Genomic DNA, 22,864 nt, shown 5'->3' with positions numbered 1-22,864 from the left:
GGAACTGGCTTAAAATTCCTAGCTCCACCCAGCTGCTAATATCTGGCAGCTAGGTGAGTTTGGGAGGGGTTCGGGCCTTGGGATTCGGGGGCAACTGCCGCTCCTCACAGTGTGGCGGCTGTGGGGGGTGCCCCTGCCGGGTCGGACCCAATGCTGGGGGCTCACGCCAAAGACACTGCTGCAAGGCAGTGAACGAGTCCTCGGCCTCATCCAGGACCCAAGAGAGCTCATTCCTCAGGGTAAGTGCACCATGTGGGAACTTGGGAACTGGCTTAAAATTCCTAGCTCCACCCAGCTGCTAATATCTGGCAGCTAGGTGAGTTTGGGAGGGGTTCGGGCCTTGGGATTCGGGGGCAACTGCCGCTCCTCACAGTGTGGCAGCTGTGGGGGGTGCCCCTGCCGGGTCGGACCCAATGCTGGGGGCTCACGCCAAAGACACTGCTGCAAGGCAGTGAACGAGTCCTCGGCCTCATCCAGGACCCAAGAGAGCTCATTCCTCAGGGTAAGTGCACCATGTGGGAACTTGGGAACTGGCTTAAAATTCCTAGCTCCACCCAGCTGCTAATATCTGGCAGCTAGGTGAGTTTGGGAGGGGTTCGGGCCTTGGGATTCGGGGGCAACTGCCGCTCCTCACAGTGTGGCGGCTGTGGGGGGTGCCCCTGCCGGGTCGGACCCAATGCTGGGGGCTCACGCCAAAGACACTGCCGCAAGGCAGTGAACGAGTCCTCGGCCTCATCCAGGACCCAAGAGAGCTCATTCCTCAGGGTAAGTGCACCATGTGGGAACTTGGGAACTGGCTTAAAATTCCTAGCTCCACCCAGCTGCTAATATCTGGCAGCTAGGTGAGTTTGGGAGGGGTTCGGGCCTTGGGATTCGGGGGCAACTGCCGCTCCTCACAGTGTGGCGGCTGTGGGGGGTGCCCCTGCCGGGTCGGACCCAATGCTGGGGGCTCACGCCAAAGACACTGCTGCAAGGCAGTGAACGAGTCCTCGGCCTCATCCAGGGCCGGGAGTTCTGGGGTAATGGATGTCCGAATTGCTGTTTAGATAGAGGGTGACCCCACTGTTTCTGGGTTCTGAGTCAATCCTAAAGATTCCCAACGCCAGTAACTCTGCTTTTGGAGAACTTCTAATCACTCAATAATGCTGAGCTTTGAACACCTATAATGCAAAAGATAAACCCCGGATTGTCTAGCAGGATATTTTTTTGCCTGACATGATGTTGGTTCAGGAGACTGGTCACATTAGGCAGGTCCATAATTTTAACTAGCACTGTAGAACCTTATACTGGGGTGGACTCTGTGCAGGATGTGTGGGCCACACCCTGTAGAAAGTTTGGCCCCACTGGTAAACCTAAATTTTAGGTGGTTATGGACTAAGCTAGGTGTGACCAAGGAGCCTGCCATCAATCACAGGTAAAGGGATCCACCATAGACTGGACTGGGCAAGGCAGCAGCACCCAAATGTGCATCCTGAACAGGCTGTGGGGTGGGCCGGGCTGCAACATTCACCAGCTCATACAAGGCCAAATGGGAGGCCAGAGTACACCGGGCACTGGCCTAAAAACCAATGGCATGTATGTAAACTGGGTTTGGGAGTGGATCAAGTGGAGGTACTTGGGAAGCTCCCCTGGCGAGTCATAGCTCTCGCTGGTGAACATGCCGTCCAAATCTGGGGGTCAGACTAGCAGGGCATAGTAGCTCCAAAATGTGTAACTTGGTAATGGACCGTAATGTACTGGGCAGGACTGAACAAACCTTTGTCTACAAGCAAAACTAGAAACCAGCATGGAACACAGGTCATACCGAGCTAGGCTCTTGCACCTACTGGTCCCCAGAGCAACCACGGGCAGGTGCATGATTTACAGCTAGGAACAAGCCCAATCGGGGAGGTAACGGGACACCCTAACTAGGTTGAGGTTCCCACCAAGGGGCGTATGTGCTAGAATTGGAGCTGCGTTCTATCTAGGAAACAGTTGCAGTCACCCGAGGCACTAGTGTGGGCTGGGATTGGATGCACCAGGCCAGTTCAGACCCCAACACCATCTGGTGGCATGGAGAACCAGGGGGTAGATGTGGGACTGACTAGGCTGGGTCTCAACCCCCTACTGAGCCATGCGTGAGCTGTATGTGGGTATGGACAAGCCATGGCTGGGCTGAAACATCCAACAACAAGAACCAGAATGGGGTGAAAGCCAGCCAGGAAAAGCCACTGTTCCTGCTAGGACAGGAGGTGAACTGAGTTGGGTTGGCTCAAGGACCCCCTGGCATGCGCAAAACCTGCCTTTGGGAGGGGATCTGATGGAGGAGCCTGGGCAACTCCTCTGGCAGGACACAGTCCCTGCAGGTAAGCGCAAGAAGCATGATAGGAAACAGTCCAGAATAGGCCATGGAAAGTTTCCCACTGGCACACATTCAGCATGGGTCAGGAGCAGACCAGGCTGAATCAGTCCGTATCACCCACTGGCAAATCCGATCACCAGATCAGAGTGTGGGATGAGCCGGGTTTGGTCGCGACAAAACCAGTACACATTACGGAATGCCAGGGCGTGGTTGCCTGTACTGGATATGAATGCAGCACCCAACCAGCACACATGAGATCCAGGAAGGAAGGGAGGGGCAGAACTGGCGGGGGGATTAAGGGGCTGGTTCCCTCACCGGACAGCTACTCCCAATGGAGAGCGTGGGCTGGGATAGAGACAGACTAGACTATGCAAGGCTACAACACCTGTGCGCTGCATGTGGACTAGATCAGGGAAAAGCCAGGCTGGGCTGATTATTCCTGCTGGTGCAAGCATAAATTAGAGTGGGTGAGGGATGTTTGGGCATAGCCGCAGAAGCTGGCACTGGGGACTAATTCTGTCAAGTCAAATCACAGAACCACCTAAAGAGTGCATAAACCGGGACAGAGAGACCTGGGAGGGAAAAAGTGGGTTCCCCCTTCTTGGGTCACTAGTCCCGTGGGAGGGCATGAAGACTGGGACGGGGGCTGGGATGGCTAGATAGAGAGGCACTCAACAACACCCGTGAGGCTGGATGGTTGAGTTGGTTAGATAGAACTAAGCTTTAATACCCATTGACAAGTGCCAGAGCCAAATGGGATGAGGGACAGACTGGTCTTCTGCTACACATACTGGCAAACCAGGGTAGGGGGCGGGCCTGGTGGGGGTTATTGTGGGTCGCCCCAACTAGGCTGCAGCTCCCACTGGTTTGTGTGAGGGCCGAGTACGTGCTGGGCAGAACCAGACTGGACTGCAACACCCATTGGTTCCAGTGCAACTCGGGACTGAAAACAGAACCCACCCAGCAATTGCAACCACCAGCTGATCGTGGTGATGGACTGTGCCGGGCCCTGTGCTTGCTAGAGCATACAAGAAACTAGTCTGGGAATACCTCAAAGTTTCTTTGGAGATCTCCCTAATCGAACTGCTGGACTCAGAACTCTAATCAAGAAAAGACAGAAGACAGAGCAGATCAATCATTCATCTCAGCTATATGTTGGCAGAGATATATGGGGCAAACGGAGACTTTATGATGGACCATATCAATCAGTGGACGACCTCATCGAGCGAAACTGGCAGCGATTCATAACCGGAGAACTATTAACACCACTCGAGCACATATCTCAGAGCATGCCCCACATCCGGGACTCGGGGTGGGCGGGAAACCGGGTGGGGCTTCTCCCTCAATATCCCCCTTTACCTCAGATACAAGATGGAAACAATGTGGACATAATAGTATTACCCACTTCCCTATCCCCCTGAACCTTTTTTTTTTTCTTTTTCTTTCTTTAACTGTAATTAACTATGTAAAGATTGTCAACAACACAATAAAATAGAAGAAAAACTGGAAAAAAAAAATAAATAAAGTAACTGCTACATAGTGAAAAAAAAAAAAAAAAAAAAAAAAAAGAAGCTTCAATCCCTTGGGCTCGGCAGCGTGGCCTAGTGGCTAAAGTCCTCACCTTGAACACACCAGGATCCCATATGGGCGCTGATTCTAATCCCGGCAGCTCCACTTCCCATCCAGCTCCCTGCTTGTGGCCTGGGAAAGCAGTTGAGGACGGCCCAATGCATTGGGACACTGCACCCGCGTGGGAGACCCGGAAGAGGTTCCAGGTTCCCGGCTTCGGATCAGCGAAGCATCGGCCCGTTGCGGCTCACTTGGGGAGTGGATCATCGGACGGAAGATCTTCCTCTCTGTCTCTCCTCCTCTCTGTATATCTGGCTGTAATAAAATGAATAAATCTTTAAAAAAAAAAAAAAAGAAGAAGAAGCAGCTTCAATCCCTTATTGGAACAAGCGGGCTTGAGCTGTAGCTCTGCTTCTGGTTGCAGCTTTCTGATAAAATTTTGAGAGTCTCGTAGGTTACGGTTCAAGTAGTTGGGTTCCTGACACCCATGTGGGAAGGCCTGGATTGAATTCCTTGCTCCCAGCCTCCTCATGAGAGTGAATTACTAGTAGGAGTGCCTGTCTTTCTGTCTTTCTTTCTCACTAGCTCTCTGATATCTTCCTCAAAAATAAATAATTGTTTTTAAAAATGAAAAAATAAAGGACTGCATAACTTTTGGTAAACTCTCCTAAAATATAGCCTTTTGTACTCTTCACAATTCATATGTTAAGAAATACCTATTTCTACCACTGAATTTACTTAAGATTTAGCAATACTGAATTGATACAAAGTAGAAAACAAACTTACTTGGCCATAAAACTATATCAGGAATTCGCTGAAACATTCCTTCCCTGAGCAAAAATATCTCATGAAGACAATGACCTGTTTTGTGATTTAAAAGAGATAAATTCAAAAACACCTTAAGTCACAGAAAATTTATGTAGCTAGATAAATAAATAGTATTAATATAAAGTAAGTTACCATGAGCTCTAAATACCCGATCTTCTGCTTCTTGTGAATATGAAATATTAGTTTTTTTAAGTTCACAAAGAAAATCTTCATTTACAATAGAAGGAGGTGTATCACTAGGATTTAAAGATGCCTAAAAAAAAGAATTAAAATCTTCAACTTAGTTCTAGAAAACAAATTTTGAATATATCTGTTAGGAAGAATGACTTTAATATACATATATTTTTACATCTCAAGTTAAGATGAAAGCATAGGAGAATGTCAAGTAATACCAAGTAATTCTCTTTCTCTGCCTTGCAAATAAAATAGAAAAGGGATCAAAAGCAGATAAAAATAACACATCAAAACCTGATAAAATTTCTGAATATGGCATGTGGATTTATCAGTATCAAAGAAAAGTAATTCTTCCGAATGAACAGCCATGGCTCCCTGTGCTATCTCATTACCCTGGGCCTTAACAACGGCCACAAGGTGACCAAGAATGCAGGAAAGTTCAAATACCACCACAACTGCGGGAGCCTGATCATGTACACCGAGTTGGTGTCATGTGGGATATGACCTGGGAGGCTTGCGGGCTTCGCCACCCTAGGTGCACCGCCATGCCATGAAGCTGCTCAAGGTCTCCAAGGACAAGCAATGCTCAAGTTCATCAAGAAGAAGGTGCACACACTCATCCTGGTCAAGAGGAAGTGAGAGGAGCTGAGCGGCATGCTGGCCACCAGGAGGCTGGCTGCTGCCAAGGAATGAGCGTTCCTTCTGTCCCCCATCCTCGCTTTTGCCATAAATCTCTCTGGACCCTCAGGTAAAACAAAAAAAAGAAGAAGGAAAAAGGGTGAAAGGGAAAGAAAGAGAAAGAAAGAAAAAGAAACAAAAATTAATTACAAATAATCAAGAGAACTGAAAAACTTAAGATAACAAAAGAGACCTGTAAGAAAAGTAAAAGGCATAGTATGGAAAGAATAAGGGAATTAGTTGTTAATTTAACAACTAGAATAAAACAATTGTGGCTGTATAAGTAAATCTAACAAGCACTCACTGAATACCTACACAATTTACTAACAAGTTGAATCAAATACAGAATAGAGCCCAAGACATAGTCTCATACACCCAAAGAGATATGCAAAACACCATGCTGATGCAAATAATACAAAAATTTAAAAATGTATTTTTAAATGCTACAGATTTCATTAGTTTCATATATAAAGTTTAAAATTTTCTAATTCTACTTTCAGAAGAGCAAAACCCATAAACTAAAATTATGTATCACCTATTGAAATGTTCAGTAAACTTCTAACATTAAATATTACCTTTTGTTTTAAATTATTCTGCATTAATGATAGATTACTCTAAATTTACTAGTCTAAAAGTAACAGCAACTTATTTTTGATGTTTTATATTTTATTTTTATTTTTGTTTATATTTTGTTACAAACTGCTTTCCAAAGAATTAACACTTTCACTTCACTACTCTGTAAGACACAGAACAAGAAGTTACTACTCTTCTTTCTCAAATAAAAATAATCAAAGCTCAGAGAGGATAAAAAAAATTGCTGGATAAATTCTAAAATTAGGATCTAAAATTGTGACCCTAACTCCCCCCGCAAAAAAAAACCATAACAAAACCAATAAAACTAGTAAGCTTCATGATTCAAGAAAAAGAAAAAAAAAACTGCACTAAAGCAAATACAGTAAATCATTAAATTATTTGGAGATAGAACAAACACTTAAGTACTAAGTAATCATTCTTATTTGCTTACTTTAGAGGTAGTTTTATGCTCCAGACTTACTCCAAGGGTGTTTTGGATCCACTCTTTAAAAGTTGGTAAAACCATGCCACTAAGAGGATACCTAAGGCACAAAGAAGGTAAAAGATTAGAGCAAAGTATCTTCATTTCAAAGTAAAGGCACAGTTCTTCTTCAGGTAATGGCTCAGCAGCTCCTACTAAACCAACTCTCCCATATATAACTGTGAACTCTACACAAAACCAAATTGAAACAAATGAAGCCCGATTATGGCAATGCAGAATTGAGGAGCCAAAATCAGGCAAAAACAACAACAACAAACAAACAAACAAAAATTACGACCAAAAAAAAGGAACAGGATGTGCTATACTTAAAGAATACACAGATAATATTCAGTTTTTCTCTATTTTAGCCTTTACTAATTTATTCTATTTACACGAAAAGCAGAGAAGGAGAGAGACAAAGGGAGAGAATGAAGAGGAGAAGAGAGGAAGAGATTTCCAATCTGTTGATTCATTCCTCAAACATCCACAATAGCTGCAAATGAGCCAGACAGAAGCCAAAAGCTAGGAACTCAGCCCAGGTGTCATGTGTGTGGCCGGGACCTAACCACCTGAGTCAACATTTGCTGTCTCCCAGAGTGAAGACAAGCAGGAAGCTGGAATGGGATAATGGATCAAGACTCAAAGAGGGACCCGGTGGCGTGGCCTTGCAGCTAAAGTTCTTGCCTTGAACACACCGGGATCCCATATGGGCGCCAGTTCTAATCCCAGCAGCTCCACTTCCCATCCAGCTCCCTGCTTGTGGCCTGGGAAAGCAGTCGAGGACGGTCCAAAGATTTGGGACCCTGCACCCACGTGAGAGACCTGGAAGAGGTTCCTGGTTCCCGGCTTCAGATCGGCGCAGCACTGGCCGTTGTGGCTCACTTGGGGAGTGAATCACTGGATGGAAGATCTTCCTCTCTGTCTCTCCTCCTCTCTGTATATCTGACTTTGTAAAAAAAAAAAAAAAATCTTTAAAAAAAAAAAGACTCAAAGAGACTGAAGCATTCCAGCAGCAGCTTAACCACTACACCAAATGCCACACTTTGCTTTGCTTTTTCCAACAGGTTTCAACCTGAAGAAAAGCCTGGCTGGTGCAGCAAAGAGTAATAAAAATACCAAAAACTTACACCCTTCCAGGCTTGAGGACCACAGGATAGTGTTTGAAGTGAACACTGCATTTGAAAAGCACAAAAGGAAATCACCTAAGAGAAGGATCTATACATCAGCTCAGTCCAGATGTCTGGCTGATTCTGAATTACACAGGTGCAGAGTATGTAGTGAAGTCTTTCAAACAGCTTGGAGAAAGTAAAAACACTGAACACAGAACTCAACTGCTCACTCACCACCACAGAGCAACAGAAATCAGAGTTTAAGATCACCTAAGCAGATTGCTTGATTTAAAAAAGCACAACAAAAGCACCACCAACAAAAATTTCTTTAGAATATTACACCATCCATAGTTTCAATTACATACACTGACAATGTCCAAGATACACTCCAAAATTACTAGACAAAAACAAATAAAAACATAACCCTAAATGAAGAGAAAGGGTAGCTACTGATTGATCCGTAGATAATCCAAGATACTGGAAATAATTTTAAAGCAGCTTTTATAATTATGCTAAGGATGAAGGGGAAAAATATGCTCCCTATGAATAACAAAAAGGATTATCGGAGAAATAGAAACTAAAAAAGAAAAAAACAGAAATTCTATACTTTAAACTCAGGCATTCTGTTGGTATCTCGTTGCAATTCCAAATTGAATTTCACTGTGTATGAAATGGAGCATCTATTCACTGTCTATTTGAATGTTCTGTTTTGAATGCTATTAACTCTTCTGTACATTCTCCTATTCAGTTATTGTTGTTTTCTGATTGACACATAACACTTTCTCAGAGTAAGAATACATATACATAATGAACATCTTTCTTTTCTGTGACTTACCTTTTCATCCTTTTCAAAGAGTCATTTCATGAAAAATTCTATATTTCACTGGTTCACACTTTCCCTATTTAAGTTAATTTTATGGTTCTTTAAGGTTTTTTTTCTTTTTTGACTATCTCAACCTCAGAAACATATTTTGAGGATTCTGTTGCAGTTTCATACTTTCTGTTTATAAATTCAACTCTGCAGTTCATCTAGAATTGATGTGTGCTCATAACAAGTTCAAAATTAACTTTCTCCAAAATGACAGTTTAATTGCTCCTATAACTATTATCATTTTTATTTTGCATGTATGTGTGTGGTTTTTAAGAATATTAGAGAACTGCAATTATCACTATGTATTCTAAATTAAAAGACAAACAAATGCTGAAACTAGACTGAGCTTTCAATTCCATTCTTCCATCAACCCTTTGAAGCTCCCTTGTATAAATTATAAATTGCAAGATTCTTAAAACACTTAATATGAAATGCTTCTGTTCAAAATTATTTCCCATTCAAAAAAAGTATTTCCCATTCATCCCATCAAAACTTGAGTAAACAAGCTTTTACTAAATATACTCAAAAGATTACTTAATTTTGGGGCCCGGCGGCGTGGCCTAGTGGCTAAAGTCCTCGCCTTGAACGCGCCCCGGGATCCCAAATGGGTGCCGGTTCTAATCCTGACAGCTCCACTTCCCATCCAGTTCCCTGCTTGTGGCCTGGGAAAGCAGTTGAGGACGGTCCAAAGATTTGGGACCCTGCACCCACATCGGAGACCCGGAAGAGGTTCCTGGTTCCCAGCTTCGGATCGGCGCAGCACCGGCCGTTGCGGCTCACTTGGGGAGTGAATCACTGGATGGAAGATCTTCCTCTCTGTCTCTCCTCCTCTCTGTATATCTGACTTTGTAATAAAATAAATAAATCTTTTTAAAAAAAAAGATTACTTAATTTCAAAAAATGATAAAGAAAATAATAAGAAACCAGTGATAATAAATTCTGTACTAAAAAGTAACTGAATAGATGTTTATGATAAATCAGAAAGCAGTATTAAAGAAACCAGTGTGGGGTCTATCTAAAGAAATTATTAATCCCAGTGACAGAAGGCGCTCATTGTAACACATGATTTCAACAGTTACATAAGAATGACTCTAAATTAATATCACCTTGAATGTTAAATTCACATGACAAAAATACTTTCTAAAATTCCCAGAAAAAGAAAAAAGGAAGAAAACGAATAAATGCACTCTAATCAAACCAGTTTCTCTTTGTATCTAAATAAACACATGCTAAAAATCAAATCAAAATGGTATGCTTGAGTTTAGGCAGCTTGTAACAAATATGCTTTTCATACTGCTAGGTTTGCAATGCCAAACTTACTCTCCCAAAAAATAAACACAATTACATTTGCTTATGAAAACCTCTGACCATGTCAGTGTTCTTTGGATTAGAAATAGGGTAACTCCTTCACAAATTTCCAAGAATCACAGTTAGTTTCTTTTTTTCTTTCTTTCTTTCTTTTTTTTTTTTTTTTTTTTAACCAATAAGCAGCTCATGGATTTTATTTCAGACTGAGGAACAGTAAAATGCTCGTAAAAACTAGCTCCTATCACAGTGGAGAATGCTACCCCAAACTGAGCAGATAGTTCTACCTGATGTCAGATGTATTTTTTTTTATTGAAAAGTTACAGAGAGGAGGAGACAGAGAAGATGATCTTCCATCTGCTAGTTCACTATCCAAGTGGCCCTAATGGCTGGAGCTGAGCTGATCCATAGTCAGGAACCAGAAGCTTCTTCCAGGTCTCCCATGTGGGCACAGGGTCCCAAGGGTTTGGACCATTCTCTACTGCTTTCTCAGGTCACAAGCAAGGAGCTGGATTGGAAGTGCAGCAGCTGCGATACAAATTTGAGCCCATATGGGATCCTGGCACATGCAAGGTGAGGACTTTAGCCACTAGGCTACTGAGCTGGGCCCAAATATATTCTTATTCTCTATTTGAACACATAAATAGAAAACAAGACAATAAGACACTGGGCTTTCACATCCCAACAGCGAAGCCTTGATGAGAAGCATTGAATGGAGTGTGGGATCTGCGTGTGAGGGACCCCTTTAGCAGGATGTTAAAGGTGAGTTTGAAATGAAAAACACTCTCTACAGAAGATGATTAGGATGCAGATGAGCAGAGGACCAGCCACATGCAGACATTCTCAAATAGTGGATCGAGTCACCACCTGTGATGCTCCATTCCCATGCTGCAGTGCCTAGGTCAAGCCATGCCCTGGCTACTCTGCTTCTGAGTCAGCACCCTGCTCATGCCCATCCGGGCAGGCAGCAGATGTAGGATGAAGGCTGAAGTAGCTCATTCCTTGCCACCTGCATGGAATTCCTGGCTACTGCACTGTTAGAAACACTAAGTATTCTTTGTTTCTTTCAGACTGGATTATATTTCTTTCTTTGGTATTTTATTCACCTTGCACATTTATAGAAGTCCAAAGTATGTACTTACTCAGTCCACCACACTGGCAGAACAGAAAGTCTCTACAAAGAACTTCAAAATTTGTCCTTATAATCTATTATTAATAAATGAAAGTGAGTTATGTAGTGTTTTCTTGTATGTTTGTCCTTTGAGACACAAATCTGATTTTCTCTCTTAATAATTTTTCTTGGTTCGGGCTTGGGTTTGGGGGCAACTGCCGCTCCTCACAGTGTGGCGGCTGTGGGGGGTGCCCCTGCCGGGTCGGACCCAATGCTGGGGGCTCACGCCAAAGACACTGCCGCAAGACAGTGAACGAGTCCTTGGCCTCACCCAGGGCCGGGAGTTCTGGGGTAATGGATGTCCGAATTGCTGTTTAGATAGAGGGTGACCCCACTGTTTCTGGGTTCTGAGTCAATCCTAAAGATTCCCAACGCCAGTAACTCTGCTTTTGGAGAACTTCTAATCACTCAATAATGCTGAGCTTTGAACACCTATAATGCAAAAGATATACCCCGGATTGTCTAGCAGGATATTTTTTTGCCTGACATGATGTTGGTTCAGGAGACTGGTCACATTAGGCAGGTCCATAATTTTAATTAGCACTGTAGAACCTTATACTGGGGTGGACTCTGTGCAGGATGTGTGGGCCACACCCTGTAGAAAGTTTGGCCCCACTGGTCAACCTAAATTTTAGGTGGTTATGGACTAAGCTAGGTGTGACCAAGGAGCCTGCCATCAATCACAGGTAAAGGGATCCGCCATAGACTGGACTGGGCAAGGCAGCAGCACCCAAATGTGCATCCTGAACAGGCTGTGGGGTGGGCCGGGCTGCAACATTCACCAGCTCATACAGGGCCAAATGGGAGGCCAGAGTACACCGGGCACTGGCCTAAAAACCAATGGCATGTATGCAAACTGGGTTTGGGAGTGGATCAAGTGGAGGTACTTGGGCAGCTCCCCTGACGAGTCATAGCTCTCGCTGGTGAACACGTCGTCCAGATCTGGGGGTCGGACAAGCAGGGCATAGTAGCTCCAAAATGTGTAACTTGGTAATGGAACGTAATGTACTGGGCAGGACTGAGCAAACCTTTGTCTACAAGCAAAACTAGAAACCAGCATGGAACACAGGTCATACCGAGCTAGGCTCTTGCACCTACTGGTCCTCAGAGCAACCACGGGCAGGTGCATGATTTACGGCTAGGAACAAGCCCAATCGGGGAGGTAACGGGACACCCTAACTAGGTTGAGGTTCCCACCAAGGGGCGTATGTGCTAGAATTGGGGCTGCGTTCTATCTAGGAAACAGTTGCAGTCACCCGAGGCACTAGTGTGGGCTGGGATTGGATGCACCAGGCCAGTTCAGACCCCAACACCATCTGGTGTCATGGAGAACCAGAGGGTAGATGTGGGACTGACTAGGCTGGGTCTCAACCCCCTACTGAGCCATGCGTGAGCTGTATGTGAGTATGGACGAGCCATGGCTGGGCTGAAACATCCAACAACAAGAACCAGAATGGGGTGAAAGCCAGCCAGGAAAAGCCACTGTTCCTGCTAGGACAGGAGGTGAACTGAGTTGGGTTGGCTCAAGGACCCCCTGGCATGCGCAAAACCTGCCTTTGGGAGGGGTCCTGATGGAGGAGCCTGGGCAACTCCTCTGGCAGGACACAGTCCCTGCAGGTAAGCGCAAGAAGCATGATAGGAAACAGTCCAGAATAGGCCATGGAAAGTTTCCCACTGGCACACATTCAGCATGGGTCAGGGGCAGACCAGGCTGAATCAGTTCATATCACCCACTGGCAAATCCGATCACCAGATCAGAGTGTGGGATGAGCCGGGTTTGGTCGCGACAAAACCAGTACACATTATGGAATGCCAGGGCGTGGTTGCCTGTACTGGATATGAATGCAGCACCCAACCAGCACACGTGAGATCCAGGAAGGAAGGGAGGGGCAGAACTGGCGGGGGGATTAAGGGGCTGGTTCCCTCACCGGACAGCTACTCCCACCGGAGAGCGTGGGCTGGGACAGAGACAGACTAGACTATGCAAGGCTACAACACCTGTGCGCTGCATGTGGACTAGATCAGGGAAAAGCCAGGCTGGGCTGATTATTCCTGCTGGTGCAAGCATAAATTAGAGTGGGTGAGGGATGTTTGGGCATAGCCGCAGAAGCTGGCACTGGGGACTAATTCTGTCAAGTCAAATCACAGAACCACCTAAAGCGTGCATAAACCGGGACAGAGAGAGATCTGGGAGGGAAAAAGTGGGTTCCCCCTTCTTGGGTCACTAGTCCCACGGGAGGGCATGAAAACTAGGACGGGGGCTGGGATGGCTAGATAGAGAGGCACTCAACAACACCCGTGAGGCTGGATGGTTGAGTTGGTTAGATAGAACTAAGCTTTAATACCCATTGACAAGTGCCAGAGCCAACTGGGACGGGGGACAGACTGGTCTTCTGCTACACATACTGGCAAACCAGGGTAGGGGGCGGGCCTGGTGGGGGTTATTGTGGGTCGCCCCAACTAGGCTGCAGCTCCCACTGGTTTGTGTGAGGGCCGAGTACGTGCTGGGCAGAACCAGACTGGACTGCAACACCCATTGGTTCCAGTGCAACTCGGGACTGAAAACAGAACCCACCCAGCAATTGCAACCACCAGCTGATCGGAGTGATGGACTGTGCCGGGCCCTGTGCTTGCTAGAACATACAAGAAACTAGTCTGGGAATACCTCAAAGTTTCTTTGGAGATCTCCCCAATCGAACTGCTGGACTCAGAACTCTAACCAAGAAAAGACAGAAGACAGAGCAGATCAATCATTCATCTCAGCTATATGTTGGCAGTGAAAAATGGAGCAAACGGAGACTTTATGATGGACCATATCAATCAGTGGACGACCTCATCGAGCGAAACTGGCAGCGATTCATAACTGGAGAGCTATTAACACCAATCGAGCACATATCTCAGAGCATGCCCCACATCCGGGACTCGGGGTGGGCGGGAAACCGGGTGGGGCTTCTCCCTCAATATCCCCCTTTACCTCAGATACAAGATGGAAACAATATGGACATAATAGTATTACCCACTTCCCTATCCCCCTGAACCTTTTTTTTTCTTTTTCTTTCTTTAACTGTAATTAACTATGTAAAGATTGTCAACAACAACACAATAAAATAGATTAAAAATAATAATAATAATAATAATTTTTCTTAAAATACAAGAAAAAAAATAAAAACAAAAAAACAAAAATAAAAAAGACAAAAAAACAAGAAAAAAACACAAATAAAAAAATTTTTAAATAAAAAAACAAAAATAATAAAAAATAATTTTTCTTATACTTCTGTACTTCGTCTTTCATAAGAACAATAGCAACTTTTGTCACAAGATGACCTTTTACAATATGACCGATTCCACGGTGACAGTATGCACAAAGTACAGACGTATTGCCAGAGCTTGGAGATCAGCACAACGGATGTCTCACAAGCACAGTAAAGTGAAACAGTATGAAAATGAAGCTTAAAACAAGTGGTTTTAAACCCCAATGTCCCACTGAACAGGGGACTGCAGGTGATCTACTTATCTTCTCTCATCTTTAATTTCTTCAATAGTTTTAAGAAGATAAAATTGTTTATTCTACAAAGTTGTTATAACTTGATAAGCATTTAATAAGCAACAATCTTAAAATGTTTGTAAACATTCTTGATAACAATCAGAGAAATCTCCATCTGCATACTTAATAATAAAGATTTGAACACAGATAATACTTCTTTTTCCTATGAAAAAAAAAGTGTATTTTAATATCCTCATCAAAACTAGTTCCTGATGGCTACTCCCAGGGCTTCTTTCAGGTACAAACAATGGGTATGGAAAAATAAAGCAATTATGATACAAAAAAAGCAACTTCTCCAAAGGAAATTTAGTAAGAATTTAGTTTCTTACTAAAATTTAAATAACGACATACCTTAAAATTGAAAAACATCAATGAACACCCAATATGAAATTAAAATATTAGAATAACTCCTAATACATCAGATCCAGTTTTTTAACTTAGTCTCAACGTTTTAGTTATCTTTCTAGAGCCAGAATTCAAGTATCACATATTTGTAATTTCTGCCCATTCAAGACTTATATCATAATTCAGTAGACAAAAATAAATATTTAGTAATGGCTTATTGTGCTTAAAATCAACTAAGAGCCATTTTATAATTCCATCAACATCTGGAACAATATGCAACAATATAAATATTTTTCCAAATTTCTTTTTTAATTTTCAGCTTTTACTGAATAAAAACTGAATATTGCTTACCATTATCAAAGCCTTACCAAAAACATTTCAGAAATAAAAAAGTTATCCACAAACTGTGTCACATAATACAATGTAATGAATAATATATATAAAAAAAAAGCTATCCACACAAATGACTGATATTTCTTCATTTCTTCCTTTAGTATATCTCAAAAACGAATTTTGAGAACACTATTTATATTAACACACATCCAAATCCCACACTAAGCAACAAACTGCCAAATTTAAATAATAGCATCGTAGCCTAGTGGCTAAAGACCTAGCCTTGCACGCTCCAGGATCCCAAATTGGCACCAGTTCATGTCCTGGATGCTCCAATTTCCTTCCAGCTTCCTGATTGTGCCTAGGAAAAGCAGCAGAAGACGGCCCAAAGACTTGGGACCCTGCACCCGTGTGGGAGACCCAGAAGAAACTCCTGGCTCCTTGCTTTGGATTAGCTCCGCTCCAGCCATTCAGGCCACTTAGGGTGTAAACCAGTGAATCTTTCTCTCTGTATCTACTTCTCTTTGTATATTTGCCTTTCTAATGAAATAAATAAATCTTTAAAAATAAATAAATAAATACAAGGTTACTTTCAACAAATCAATGGCATGAGAATGAGATGGAGGAATGGCAGTAGACCTGATCTGGAGCCTGAGTTAACTAAACAACCCATAAATGGCACTGGAAAGACAATTGAAGAGAAAATAAATATGGGTTGGATAATTAGGTACTATATATTTTTTTCCTATTTTGGAAGTATGATAGTGATAATAGATGATAAGTTCTGTTAGGTTCTTTTAAAAATTTTGTGTATTTATTTTACTTGAAAAGCAAAGACAGAAATGTACATAGGGACCTCCCACCCACTGGTTCACTCCCTAAATGTACACAGCGGCCAGAGGTGAGTCAGGCAAAAGCTGAGAACCTGGAACTTAATCCAGGTCTCCTATGAGAGTGCTAGAAACCCACCCCTTTGGGGTACCTCCCCAAGTACACAACAGCAGGAAGCTGGAACCAGGAGGAGAGACAGGATTTAACTTCAGGCACCCTGTGAGGGATACAGGTGCATTGAAAGGCACCTAAACACTTTACCAAACGCCCTTCACAGCTCCTTATTTTTAAGAGATACATACAGAAATATTGAAAGGTGATATGACATCAGAATTCAAAATATTACAGGAAAGAAAGCAATTGTGACAAGTGTTCATAATTTTTATATTGCAGGCAGGATCAATGTAACATCCTCTATTTTTAGGCATGCTTAAAATTTTTCATATAACCTAAAGTGGAAAGGAACAAACCAAGATTACCTTTTCCCAGTCAATTCAGCTTGGCCCTTCTTATTGAAGAAGAACTTGGAATCATTGTATCCCCAGCCATTCCATTTCATGATTTCTTGGCTAACAAGAAGGGAAAAAGATACAAATGATACTTTTGCTAAAGCTCTCAAAACTAAACAATATATTACTCTTAATCCTTAAAGTAAAAGACATATTTTAAAAATGTTTCCAAAAAGCTAAAAAAAGTAATAAAAGCAGACTCTGTTCCCCCTAATATTATATTTGCTTACGTTAGTATATACTAAAACTTCTACATATTAGTATCTTTAAGTATATGAAGAATCTTTCTGGTGCGCAGTGACTGCTTCACAGAGAACTATAACCAATAAATCTAATGGGTTCACAGGAAAAAGAAAGAAAAAAAATAAGACATGCTTAGATTATTTTTCATTTTTTAATATCGATGAGTCTATATTGTAAGTTGGGCTAAAAAATTTTGCAAACAGAACCAAGAATGCATTCAAACAGAAACAATGTTTTCACATGTATTAGAACAAAAGCCATAATTTCAAATCTTTTACTGCGAAGAAAAAGACTGGTTTACAAGATCTAGTTATTTATAGTAGTCTTTAGTAGTCTTTTAATAAAGTACAGGTGAAAGCCTCAGAGTTCACAAATATTCTAAATTCTTCCACTTCCACATGGCTACCAATTTCTACCTTAACCTATACAGCACAACAGTGCATCAGTTTTTAACATTAAAAAAAAATTGATTTATAATTGCCAAAAAACCACTATTTTAAAATAATTTCATTAAAGTCAATGACTCACTCATTCAATTTTGTGTATCACATACAAAGAGTTGAGCCTATGTATAATGCAATAAGCCTAAGTACTAAAGCTTTGTGTCAATTTTTATCATGAGATTTATAAAAAAAATTTTATTATGCATTTATTTAAGAAGAAGATAGCAAGAGGCAGAGAGAGTTCCTTTTTGCACACTCCCTCAGTGCCCACAATGGCTAGAATGGGACATGTTAAAGCAATCGAGGTTTCTCACAAAAGTGGCAGCAGCTCAACCTCTCGGGTCATCTCTGCTGCTTCCCAAGTCTGCACTGTTGGGAAGCTGGAGTCAAGAGACAGAGCTGATTAAAATCAGGAACTCTAATGTGGGACATAGGTATCTTAACTCCTAGGCTAAATTGTAGTCAACAATTTCATGTGGTTCTCAAATGTGATCTTGGCTACTAAATAAACTGGATATGAGCTTCTTACTACAAACTCAAAAATAAAATTTATGATAAAAAATAATAATAACTTGTTGAAAACTTCTCTACCTGGAAAGTTATCTGTTACACTAAAACTTAAAAAAAAATCAAGATACATTCAGGAAATGTTTAATTGTCCTTAATTCTCAAGGCAAAAGAAAATGGTAAATGATAAGCAAGTTTTTCATTACAATCATAATTCTTACCCTAATTCAAAGGCTTTCCAAACAAGTGCAACATGAACGTAAAACAAAAGAATTACATACAAGTAATTATAGATGTACTGAAATCTCCATCTTCACAAAATTGAAACTAAGAAGGCTCTGTTTATCTTTTTTTATTATTATTAAATTTATTTACTTGAAAGGCACAATGCCAGAGCAAAAGGAGAGTGAGAAAGAAACAGAGAGAGAGAAGAAAGCAGGGAGGGTAGAAAGATAATTCCATGGGCTGTTGCACTTCCAAATGCTAGAGAAACATCTAGGTGAAGCCAGGACCTCCACCTGAGTCTCCTATGCAGTGGCAGGAATCCAACTACTTGCTGCCCCCTCAGGCAGCATTAGCAGAAATTGGATCAGAAACACAGCCACTGGCACTTTGATATGCGATGCAGATATCCCAAGCAGCAACTTCACCTACTGCAACACAAGGCCCACTCCACATGATTCTGCTTAAAATTACAGCGTGCTACCAACAAAAACTGTATCTCTATTAAAAAAAAAAAAAAAAAAAACCTTCAAAATATCTCAAAAGCATTCATACAAAGGCTACTTTTGTAGATGAATAAGTTTCCAACTAAACACAATCTCTAATCTCACAACATCCCTACTTCACTATAGAGGGAAGTTCTGGAACAGAAATTTTGCAAAAATCTCAACTGGAAAGCCTTATGACTGATGTAATGATTAATAAACTCATTTCCTTAAGGTTATACTTTCTAAAACCAAGTCAGTTTGTCCTTCATTTTACTTTTTTTCATGTTTAAATTCTCTTCACTTCATAAATTTTAATTTACATAATATTTTATATCTCATTAAGAATTTCATTGGAAGGATAATGTGTAACTTAATATACACATAAATTTGTACCTGTGAATGAATTTTATTAGTGAATATAAACATTCTCATGAATTCTGTACTCCATAAAATAATAATCTTTACACAAAATAAATTCAAAAGGCCAACATGATCATTTTGCCCTTATACTACAACCAGTAGGTAGTGGGAAATCATTTCAGTACAGATACTAAGTTTTCTACTCTTACAAAGTCTACCAATAAAAACAATTTTCCCTATATTTAATCCCTGAATTTAAAAAATGAAAATTATTCCCAGATGGTCCCAAAGAAAAAAGCTAAAACTGGTTATACAGGCTCACTCTTAGCACAAGTAAATAAATCAAAGTAAACAGGAAAGATTTGCTGTTACACACACACTAATAATGAAGAGATTTATATGCCATCTTGGGTCTTAAATTTTCAAGTAGAGTAATATCCTAGAGAACTACCAAGCTTTCAAATGTAAACTAACGTACCTTTTTCTCTCTTGTAATCCTAGTTAGAAAAATCTTATGATATGACCTTATCTTATTTAAACCAAATTTTAGTGTCTTCTCAGAAGCTGAAATGGAGGCATTTGGGATACATTTGGTGATCAGTATTGTCACTTAAACAGTATATAATTAAAATATCAGTTACCCATAAGCCAATCTTCAAGTACCCATGTGTTAAATAAAAAGTAAGCAAATGTTGTCAGCTTTAGTTTTAAACTTTTACACATAGGTATTCTCTCAAATTGCTAATATATACTAAGACAGTTAAGAACTATGTGATTAAAATTCTGAATAACATATTACAAAGATAATAGTACAAAAGGTACACTGAAAGGCATCACAGCATTAACATTTTAAAATCACAGTAAAGCTCATTTTTCAGACAAATAAACTGCATTCAAATTTAGCCACACTCACAGAGCAAAAAAATGCTGCAGTTTTACAAAGCTAATTCTTGGTCTCATCAATCTTCCTTTTCAGAGAGGCAATATTCTGCATCCCACAATAATCTGAAATAATCTGAAACCCATGAAAATAGTTATGCCCTCAAATACCCAAAATTATTTAAAGGAACCCCTCTTTCATAGCATATCAATACTATACTGAGCATTATGTCATCTTTTTTTGTAATCATTCTTTTAAACTTGACCAGAAGGAAAAGTTCAAAATCAAGGTAAATCAAATGCCTTAACACCTTCTATGGGGTAGTGAATTCCACCACTCAGTATAGTTCCAGAGCATTGCAAGTACTGAAATGAAGCATGATCAAAGAATCACCAACCTTCCATAAAGGTTAGAAAAATGGATACAATTATCAACTAGTACCGAGGTCAATCAGCCAATACAATCTCTTAGGTATTCCCACTCTTGGAGCTAACAAAACAAAAGCCCTCCTCCTCCTTTCACCACAAAAAAATATTTTAAAAATATTTCTGCATAAAAAAGCGCATGTTTTATGCATTTAACATATGACCACAGTACCAAATGGTACAAAAGCACTGTTAAGTGGTTTAACAAAAGAAAATATAAATTTGTAAAATAACATCACATATACACAAGGTGGCAGTATTCTCCTGATATATACTAAGTACATACTCAGTATTTTGCATTTCCCAAGACTACTACTTGCATAATCTCAAGCTAAAATATTCACTTGGCTTTACTATTAAAAAGACCACAAAACTTTTATTTGTTCATAAAGTGAAATTTTCACATGCCTCTAGTCACACATAAATTAATCAGATTACTATTTCTTTACTAGTAGAAAACATACATATGCCTAGTTTCTACCATTACTATTTCTAATTATGATATTTTTCACTAGAAAATAAGGAATAGAAAAACCATTTAGCCTACTTTCATTCTTATTTAGCAAAAGAAGTTCAGCTAACTAAAAAAAGAGTTGTTAAGTATGAAACCTGTGTTCCAGTGCTGTATTTTCAGCTAATCAACTATCGTATCAGCTAAATTGAAATCAACTGCATATGCAGAACAACACACACAAATTAAAAACAAATTCATAGGTCCAGTGATGTGGCACAGAAGTAAAACCACCACTCGTGAGCCAACATCCTTTCACGTCCTGACCATTTCACTTCCAATTCAACTCCCTGATTAGAGAAAGTCTGAGAAAGCAGAGGAAGATATCCCAGATATTTAGGTCTCTACCACCAAAGTGTGAATCTGAGATGAAGCTCCTGGGTCCTGGATTCTGGCCCAAAAAGGTCTATTAGTTAGAAACCAAGAGTTACACAGAAAGAGAGACAGAGTTCTTTTTCACCTGCTGGCCACAATGCTAGGAGCTGCATCTATGTCTCCCACCTGCATACAGGGGCCATCCTTTGCTGCCTTCTCAGGCACATTATTAGGGAGTTGAACTGGAAGTGGGGCAGCTGGAACTTGAAGCAGCGCTCATATGGGATGCCAGCATCAGTGGGAACAGCTTAACTTGATACACCAAGATGCCAGCGCCACAATATAAATCTTTTTTTTTTAAATCCATGATCCACTACCAAAAGCAATATATAGATTCAATATGATCCCAATCAAAATCCCAACATCATTCTCCCCAGAAATAAAAAAGATGATACAAAAATTCATCTGGAAATACAAGAGACCACAAATAGCCAATGCTATCCTGAAGAACAAAAATAAGGCTAGGGGCCAGTGCAATGGCTCAGCAGCTAAATCCTCTTCTTGTATACACTAGAATCCCATATAAATGCCAGTTTATGTCCCTGATCCTCCACTTCCATCCAGCTCTCTGCTTGTAGATGGAAAACAGCAGAGGATGGCCCAAAGTCTTGGGACCCTGCACTCATGTGGGAGATGTAGAAGAATCTGCTGGCTCCCGACTTCAGATCGGCTTTAAAATAAGTTAAAAATTGTGTTTCTATGCAGTCTACTGGTCCTACAAAACAATTTCTAAATTCATCAATGAACCAGAAAAGTATTTACAGTACATATTCTCTGAATATGACAGTGCAATCAATGACTTCTCAAGTATGTGAATTTATCCAAATAACTTAGTTATTTGCAAAAAAAAAAAGTGCATGTACTTTAAAAAAAATGTCTTTTCCTCTACCCTAAAAAAGAAAAAAAAAAACAGTAATACTGTTACCTATCTCCCAGTGAGTGCCATAATATTGGAACTGAAAACCAAATGAATGGTATCAGGCTTTGACAGTCTGACAGTATCAAAAGCTTAAGACATAAAATCGTTCTTCTAGCCTTGACACAAAACGCACCAAGTTACATTCATCTATTATACTTTGATTACCTCCATGAGAAGGCCAACTGAAATGGCGTGAGGTTCAACAATTTTATTTTTCATCATGAATTAGTGTTGAATACTAACCTTGGTAAGTGGTGAGGACAGTTAACAAAAATCAGTCTATCTAATAAGAACGACTCAAGGACTCTGACAAGATCAAGTTTCTACATAGATCAACAAGGTGATCTCCCCGCCTACTAGAAGATAGTTTTCACCTACAAAATGTGCATGCAATCATGTGGCATTTTAAACTTCAACACAAATTCCAATTTCCCCTCAAAATACCATTCTAGGCTTTTTTTTTTTCTAAAGATTTATTCATTTTATTACAGCCAGATATACAGAGAGGAGGAGAGACAGAGAGGAAGATCTTCCATCCGATGATTCACTCCCCAAGTGAGCCGCAACGGGCCGGTGCGCGCCGATCCAAAGCCGGGAACCAGGAACCTCTTCCGGGTCTCCCACGCGGGTGCAGAGTCCCAATGCATTGGGCCGTCCTTGACTGCTTTCCCAGGCCACAAGCAGGGAGTTGAATGGGAAGCAGGGCTGTCGGGATTAGAACCGGCGCCCATATGGGATCCCGGGGCTTTCAAGGCGAGGACTTTAGCCGCTAGGCCACGCCGCCGGGCCCCATTCTAGGCTTTTAATGTCAGTTGCCCTAATAAAAATT

At 41.1% G+C, this 22,864-nt stretch overlaps 1 protein-coding gene across 2 annotated transcripts in view; it reads right to left on the bottom strand.

The window, feature by feature from the left end:
• The window catches only part of AGPS (alkylglycerone phosphate synthase), a 139,686-nt gene that overhangs the window by 93,891 nt on the left and 22,931 nt on the right, over positions 1-22,864 (bottom strand). For both annotated transcript variants that reach the window (XM_004577025.3, XM_058664673.1), the window contains exons 2-5: positions 16,633-16,722; positions 6,615-6,705; positions 4,871-4,991; positions 4,697-4,771 (exon numbers count right to left, since the gene is read on the bottom strand). In XM_004577025.3, the coding sequence (XP_004577082.2) occupies positions 4,697-4,771; positions 4,871-4,991; positions 6,615-6,705; positions 16,633-16,722 (377 nt within the window). The remainder of the gene's footprint in view (positions 1-4,696; positions 4,772-4,870; positions 4,992-6,614; positions 6,706-16,632; positions 16,723-22,864) is intronic.

This window comes from Ochotona princeps, chromosome 5 (assembly GCF_030435755.1).
Source record: "Ochotona princeps isolate mOchPri1 chromosome 5, mOchPri1.hap1, whole genome shotgun sequence".
Classification (NCBI taxonomy): Eukaryota; Metazoa; Chordata; class Mammalia; order Lagomorpha; family Ochotonidae; genus Ochotona; species Ochotona princeps.
This window is presented reverse-complemented; position numbering and strand designations above follow the sequence as displayed.